Genomic DNA, 8036 nt, shown 5'->3' with positions numbered 1-8036 from the left:
TCCCATAATTTTGGCAATTTTTTGCTTTTTATGGCATTTGTCAAAGCATATTCTGATTTGCCTTTTATTTATTTAATTATTTATTGGTACCAGGGATTCAACCCAGAAGGGCTTTAACTATTGATCCATCATCCGAAGCTCTTTTTTAATTTCTAATTTAACTTTTTTTATTTTTATTTTGAGGGAGGATATCACTAATTTGCTTAGGGCCTCACTAAGCTGCTAAGGTGGGTTTTGGACTTGGATCCTCCTGCCTCAGCCTCCAAGCCACTTTGGGAACTTTACTAGGTGTGCACCACCTTGCCTGGCGATTTTTTTTTTTTTTTATTTTGAGACAAGACCTTGCTAAGTTGCCTAGGGCCTCACTAAGTTGTTGAGGCTGCCCTTAAACTTGTGATCCTCCTGCCTCAGCCTTCACTTTCAGCTTTCTGGGATTACAGGTGTGTGCCACCATGCCCAGTGATTTAATTACTTTCAATATTTTTTATGTTCATATATATGTTGTCATTGATGTTTTTTAGTACTATTTCTTCCAATAATAATTCTATATTTTAACTAATTTTTGAAATTAACTTCCAAAAGGAGTATAGATAAAAGAAAACCATGGCTGCTGTCATGTGAGTTGTTTCCCTTACATATATATGCTGTTCATTTTGATTCATGTTAGTTTTATCAGTGCCCACAGATAAAGGGAAATACTGATCTGAAATGGGAGCAATTTGTTTTAGACTAATGGGCAAATTATGTTTGTCCAGTCCCTTTTTTTTTTCAGTGCTGTGGATTAAACCCAGGTTCTACTGCATTCTAGGCAAGTGTTCTTCTATTGAGCTAGATATATGATATCTCCATATCCCTGTTTGCTTGTCTCACATTGATGCTTGAACAGATTAGGCTTTGGTGAAGAACAAAAAGAATTAATGAGACTGGTGTTTCAACTTGAAATAATTTGCCCCATAGATTTACCAGATTTTAGGCTCAGGTTGTAGCTCAGTGGTAGAGTGCTTGCCTCTCATGCGTGAGGCCCTGGGTTCGATCCTCAACACCACATAAAAACATACATTAAAAAAAAAAAAAAGATTTACCAGATTTTACTCCCCATTCTTCCTTAAGAAGAAAATTAATTGAACATGCAATAATATAATAAAAATATAATACCTTGTCTTAATTATTTTTTTATTTAAAAATTTTTTTTTAAATATATATTTTTTTTAGGTGTAGATGGACACAACACAATGCCTTTATTTTTATGTGGTACTGAGGAACCCGGGTCCTGCCCGTGCTAGGCGAGCACTGTACTGCTAAGCCAGAATCCCAGCCCCGCCTTGTCTTAATTATGAGTTCCTTAAAAAATTGATTGGAAATCCTTTTTTATATTGAAAAGGACCAGGAACTATCATATATATATATTTTTTTTAAAGAGAGAGAGAGAGAATTTTTAAAAAATATTTTAATATTTTTTTTAGTGAATTTTTAGTGAATTTTTTTGAGAATTTTAATACTTATTTTTTTTAGTTATCGGCTAACACAACATCTTTGTTTGTATGTGGTGCTGAGCGTCAAACCCGGGCCGCACGCATGCCAGGCGAGCACGCTACCGCTTGAGCCACATCCCCAGCCCCAGGAACTATCATATTTTTTAAAAACTTTTTTTTTTTTTTTTTTTTTTTTTGTGGTACTGGGCATTGAACCCAGGGCCTTGTGCATGCAAGGCAATCACTCTACCACCTGAGCTGTATCCCCAGCCCTTTTTAAAACTTCTTCTTCTTCTTTTTTTTTAATATTTATTTTTTAATTTTAGGTGGACACAATGAGAATCAAACCCAGTGCCTCACGCATGCTAGGCGAGCGTGCTACCACTTGAGCCACATCCCCAGCCTTTTTAAAAATTTCTAATGGATTATTTTGCTAAAAAATTTTCTCTAATTTGTCTACTTATGAATCCTAACTTTTTTAACATTGGGGGTTTGTTTACTGTGTGCACAACTTTATCATAAATTAAGGGTATAAAGAACAACATATTTTCCGGGAATCTGCCAATTAAATAGCTCCTTAGTTTGAAAAGTTAGATTAACTTCTTAATTTATATAACTACCTTTATTATAGATTATGACTGTATCTTTTGTTTTGTTTTGTTTTGTTTTGGGTGCTGGGGATCGAACCCAGGGCCTTGTGCATGCAAGGCAAGCACTGTACCAACTGAGCTAAATCCCCAGTCTTATTATTTTATTTTCACTTTATCAAAGATTGAAGCCAAAATTCTGAAAGTAAGCATTTGTGAATATGGCTATTTATTTCTTTTCCAATGTGGGAAAGAAATGTATTGTTTTGTCTTCCTTCATTTAAATAACGAACAATTTTTAGTGTTGTATGACTCAAATATGTTTTTGTAGGACATAGTTCCTCTTATCCATTTTTTTAAATGAACCTTGTATTTTAGGATAGTTTTAGATTTATAGAAAACATTGTTTTAATACTCAGGATTGAACTTTGGGGTGCTTTACCACTGAGCTACATCCCCAGTCCTTTTTATTTTGAAGCAGGGTTTTGCTGAGTTGTCCAGACTGGCCTTAAATTTGCTATTCTTCTGCCTCAGCCTCCTGAGTCTCTGGGACTATAGGCATGTGGTATCATGTCCAGTAATTTACAAAGAAATTGTGAAAGTGCTATGGGGAGTTTTTATATACGCCTATATCCAGTTTTCCTTGTTGTTAACATTATATTAGAGTGGTACTTTTGTTATAGATAATCAATATGGAAACATAATTATTAATTGAAGTCTAATTTATTCAGATCAGTCTTTACCTAATATCCATTTTCTGTTCCAGGATCTTAAACATGACATTACATTTAATTTCCATGTCTTCTTAGGCTCCTTTTATTTGGGCTGGTTTCTGAAACTTTTATTTTGATGGTACCTAATTTATTTTTTGGATGGATTTACTCAAAATGGGTTTAATACTTTAGTTCTGCTGGGTGCCATGACACATGCCTGTAATCCCAGTGACTCAGGAGGCTGAGATAAGAATATTGCAAGCTTGAGGTCCTGGGCAGTTTAGCAAGGTCCTCAGTGACTTGGTGAGACTCTCTCAAATTAAATAGGGCTGGGGATGTAGCTCAGTGGTAAAGTGCCCTGGGTTCAATCCCTGGTACCAAAGAGAAGAAAAAAAAAGTGAAAGTTTTCCATAGCTTTGCTTATCTGCTTTCTTCAGTATATTGCAATAGTCTATCCATTTTAAATTGCCTTTTTCTTTTCCAGTAGGAAATCCATGAAGTCCAGAAGTAGAAGTCCTGCATATTCAAGACACTCATCTTCTCATAGTAAAAAGAAGAGATCTGGGTCACGAAGTCGTCATTCCAGTATCTCACCGGTCAGGCTTCCACTGAATTCCAGCCTGGGAGCTGAACTCAGTAGAAAAAAGAAGGAGAGAGCAGCTGCTGCAGCTGCAGCAAAAATGGATGGAAAGGAATCAAAGGGTTCACCTATATTTTTACCTAGGAAAGAGAACAGTTCAGTGGAGGCTAAGGATTCAGGCTTGGAGTCTAAAAAGTTACCCAGAGGTGTAAAATTGGAAAAATGTGCCCCAGATACTGAACTGGTGAATGTAACGCATTCAAATACAGAGGTCAGAAATTCTGTAGATACAGGGAAGGTAAAGTTGGATGAGAACTCTGAGAAGCATCCTGTTAAAGATTTGAAAGCACAGGGAACAAGAGACTCTAAACCCATAGCACTGAAAGAGGAGATTGTTACTCCAAAGGAGACAGAGACACCAGAAAAGGAGACCCCTCCACCTCTCCCCATAATTACTTCTCCTCCACCTCCTTTACCAACTACTACACCTCCACCTCAGACACCCCCTTTGCCACCTTTGCCTCCACTACCAACTATTCCACAACAACCACCTCTGCCTCCTCCCCAACCAACATTTAGTCAGGTTCCTATTCCTAGTAGTTCAACTTTTCCCCCTTCTACTCATCCAAGGACATCTACTCTGTCCTCTCAGGCAAATTCTCAGCCCCCTGTACAGGTTTCTATGAAGACTCAAGTAACTGTAACAGCTGCTATTCCACACTTGAAAACTTCCACGTTGCCTCCTCTGCCCCTCCCACCCTTGTTACCTGGAGATGATGACATCGATAGGTAAGTCCCATAGTTAACTGGAAAAAAATTAACCCTTTTGATCTAAGTGTAATGTGTTTTCTGTTTTTAAACTTTGTCAAAACTAATGCTCTTTGGCTCAGGAGGTTGAAGCAGGAGAATTGTGAGTTCAAAGCCAACCTTGGCAACTTAGCAAAGCCCTAAGCAACTTAGCAAGACCCTGTCTCAAAATAAAAAATAAATAAATGTGGGGATGTGACTCAGTGGTTAAGCACCTATGGGTTTAATCCCTAGTACCAAAAAATAAAATAAAGTAAAATAATAATTCATGGAGTTGAGCACAGTGTGCATATCTGTAAGCCAGGTGACTTGGCTAGCTAGGACAAGCAATCGCAAGTTTGAGGCCACCTACAGCAAATTAGCGTGACCCTATCTCCAAATTTAAGTAGTCTGGGGACATAGCTCAGTGGAAAAGCACCCCTGGATTCAATTCCCTACTAGTTCAATTAGTAGTTTTTAGACCCCCCCAAAACTACTAATGCATGGCTATTCAGATTGCTTTTATGAATAGGAAGTGCTTTTGAGGTTTGATTTCCCCCCCCCCCAGTGGAAAAGTTCATATTTAAGAACTTGTGATTGTCTTGCCTCAGTCTCCCAGTCCCTGGGACCATAGTCTTTTGCATTGTACCTAGCAGTCATCCTTTTTTGGAGGAGAAAAGGGGGTGGTATTAGGGATTTAACCCAGGGACACTTTACCGTCCCCAAAGAACTAAAAAAAATATATATATATGCTGGGAATGTAGTTCAGTGGTAGAATGCCCGTGGATTCAGTCCCTTAGGAATAAAGAATTAGGAGTTGAGGCCTACTAAACCGATTTTCATAGGTTTATTGATAGAGGCTGTTTTTTTTGGGTGGTGATACTAGGGATTGAACCCAGGGCCTTGTGCATGCAAGGCAAACACTCTACCAACTGAGCTATATCCTCAGCTCTGATAAGACTAATTTTGATTCAGATTTTTTAAAAGTATTCCTCTGTTTTTTTGTTTGTTTTTTGCAATGCTAGGATTGAACTCAGGTCCTCATACATGCTAGGCAAACATCCTACCACTGAGCCACATCTGCCGCCCTCATCTGTATTTTTATTTTGAAAATTTTAGTGTCTTTATAAAAATAAACAATATAATTAACAATCCTATGCTCTACTTGGTTCACCAATTATTAACTTTCTGTCACATTTATTTTATTTCATTTACTATTTTCTTGGGGATTGAACTCAGAGTGCTTAACCCCTGAGCCACATCTCCAACCCTTTTTATTTTTCATTTTGAGACAGGGTCTTTCTTAGTTGCTTAGGGACTTCCTAAGTTCCTGTGGCTGACTTTGAACCTGTAATCCTCCTGCCTCAGCCTCCTGAGATAGGTGTGTTCCACCATGCCCAGTCTATCACATTTATTTTAACTACTGTAGTTATGATATTCTATATACATCAGTATGTCTCTCCTAATAGTAACATATTCCAGTATAACCACAATACTTCACCACCTTTAAAAATTTTAGCATTGGTCAGGTACAGTGACACATGCTTGTAATCCCAGTGACTCAGAAGACTGAGGCAGGAGGATTGCCAATTTGAGGCCAGTCTTAGCAATTTAGCAAGTTCTTAAGCATCTCAGCAAGACCGTGTCTCAAAATAAAAAAATATGTTGCTCAGTGGTAAAGCACCTCTAGGTTCAATCCCTAGTACCAAAGGAAAAAAGAAAAGAAAAAAAAAGATTTTTTCAACGTTATTATATAAGGTACAACTGAACGAATGATATGTAGAATCTTTGCTAATTAGAATACAATTCATAACAGAATGATGAGAATAATTTTAATGAATTCTTTGAGTATTGAAAACTGAGATGATTATGAAACATGATTCTGATTGTATGAGTAGAGTAAATGGAAAGGAAGAAAAAGGTTTTGGTTTTTTTTTTTTGTTTTTGAGACAGGGTCTTGCATTATTGTCCAGGCTGGACTCATACTCCTAGGTTCTGTGATCCTCCTATCTTTCCCTTCCAAATAGCTGGGACGACAGTATGCACCACCAAGAAGAGCTCTAGAATGTTTTAAAGAATGACTCTGACCAGATGTAGTGGCACTTGCTTGTAAACCAGTGAATTGGAAGGCTGAGGCAGGAAGATCACAAGTGCAAAGCCAGCTTCAGCAACTTAGTGAGGCTCTGGGCAACTTAGTAAGAACCTGTCTCAGAATAAAATAAAAACCAGTGTTGGAGATGCAGCTCAGCGGTACAGTGTCCCTGGGTTAAATCCCTAATACCACCCCCTTTTCTCCTCCAAAAAAGGATGACTGCTAGGTACAATGCAAAAGACTATGGTCCCAGGGACTGGGAGACTGAGGCAAGACAATCACAAGTTCAAAGCCATCCCTAGAACTTAGTGAAAGCCCTGTCTTAAAATAAAAGATCAGAAAAACCAGGAATGTTAGGCTGGGGTTGTGGCTCAGTGACAGAGCGTTTGCCTTGCATATATGAGGCACTGGGTTTGATTCTCAGCACCACATAAAAATAAATAAACAAAATATATTGTGCCCATGTAGAACTAAAATAAATAAATAAAAATAAATAAATAAATAAATATATATATATATTATGTTGGGAATGTAGTTCAGTGGTAGAATGCCCCTGGATTCAGTCCCAAGTAATGGAGAAACAAACAAATAAACAAAAAGTATGGCTCTATTATTATTCATGTAGTTGTCAATCTGATTTTAAAGAAGATTTCCACACACATCTTTCCCCCATACCTTTCCTCTCCTTTCTTCTGTGCTAGAGATTGAACCCAGGGCATTTTGCATGCTGGGTAGATAGATGCTCCATCTCTAAGCTACATCCCCCACCCACCTCCCTTTTTTAAATATTTATTATTTTTAGTTGGACACAATACCTTTATTTATATGTGGTACTGAGGATCAAACCCAGGGTCTCACACATGTTAGATGAGCGCTCTACCGCTGAACCCCAGCCCCAGTGTCCCCCTCATCCCTTTTTTTTGTGTGTGTGTTACAGATCTTGCTAAATGACCCAAGGTCGCTTCAAGCTTGTCATGTTCCTACCTCAAACTCCTAAGTGATTAGCAGTACAGGCATGTGCCACCATGCTGGCTTCCACATGTTCTTTCTAATATTAATAGGTATTTATGAATTCTACTCTATCCTGAGAACGACAAAGGAAAACAAACCTTTTTTTAAAATATATACCTTTATTTTATTATTTTTTAATGGTGTTGAGGATCGAACCCAGTGCCTCACACATGCTAGGCAAGCACTCAGTACCATTGAGCTAAAACCCAGCCCCCAAACAGAATCTTTTTATGTAGAAAAAGTTGTTTGAGGTACACAGTATACTTTTTATAGATAAAAGATACATGATTTTATCATTTTTGTTGGAAAGGAAGTCAGTAGTTCAGCATTATTCAAAGGAATCCTATATCTATTCACAAAAATTTCATTATGAGTTTACATAGTGGTTAGGATCTGGCTAAGAATCATGATTTTAAAATGCTTGCTTGAATTAACCAATCAACAGGTAGCTATTGAACTTATCATGTGTCAGCGTAGAGTGTAGATTTTGTGAGGTGGAATGATTTTGATACAAGACACAGGGATTTCTGTTTTTTAGATTGGGGAAAAGGGTAAAGTAGGACCATTCAATATTTACTTATATGTATGTGTAGCTATCTTGAGATTATATTTGAGAGAGAATGAAGTGAACAAAACTATATTTGGTTTTTTTTTTTTTTTAATATATATATATTTTTTTTATTGTTTAATTTTCGGCAGACACAACATCTTTGTGTGTATGTGGTGCTGAGGATCGAACCCGGGCCGCACGCATACCAGGCGAGCGCGCTACCGCTTGAGCCACATCCCCAGCCC

The 8036-nt window shown here is 37.7% G+C and overlaps 1 protein-coding gene and 1 non-coding gene across 11 annotated transcripts in view; one reads left to right on the top strand and one right to left on the bottom strand.

Moving 5' to 3' along the window:
• The window catches only part of Cdk12 (cyclin dependent kinase 12), an 86792-nt gene that overhangs the window by 6950 nt on the left and 71806 nt on the right, over positions 1-8036 (top strand). For 9 of the 10 annotated variants that reach the window (XM_048785230.1, XM_048785216.1, XM_048785221.1 and 6 more), the window contains exon 2: positions 3257-4141. In XM_048785230.1, coding sequence (XP_048641187.1) covers positions 3257-4141 — 885 coding nt within the window. The remainder of the gene's footprint in view (positions 1-3256; positions 4142-8036) is intronic. The other variant, XM_015506643.2, reaches the window with a different exon arrangement.
• Positions 5013-5083, bottom strand: Trnaa-ugc. The gene has a single exon. It is a non-coding gene; the product is annotated as a tRNA-Ala (tRNA).

The sequence above is a fragment of the Marmota marmota genome, unplaced genomic scaffold (genome assembly GCF_001458135.2).
Source record: "Marmota marmota marmota unplaced genomic scaffold, marMar, whole genome shotgun sequence".
NCBI lineage: Eukaryota > Metazoa > Chordata > Mammalia > Rodentia > Sciuridae > Marmota > Marmota marmota.
This window is presented reverse-complemented; position numbering and strand designations above follow the sequence as displayed.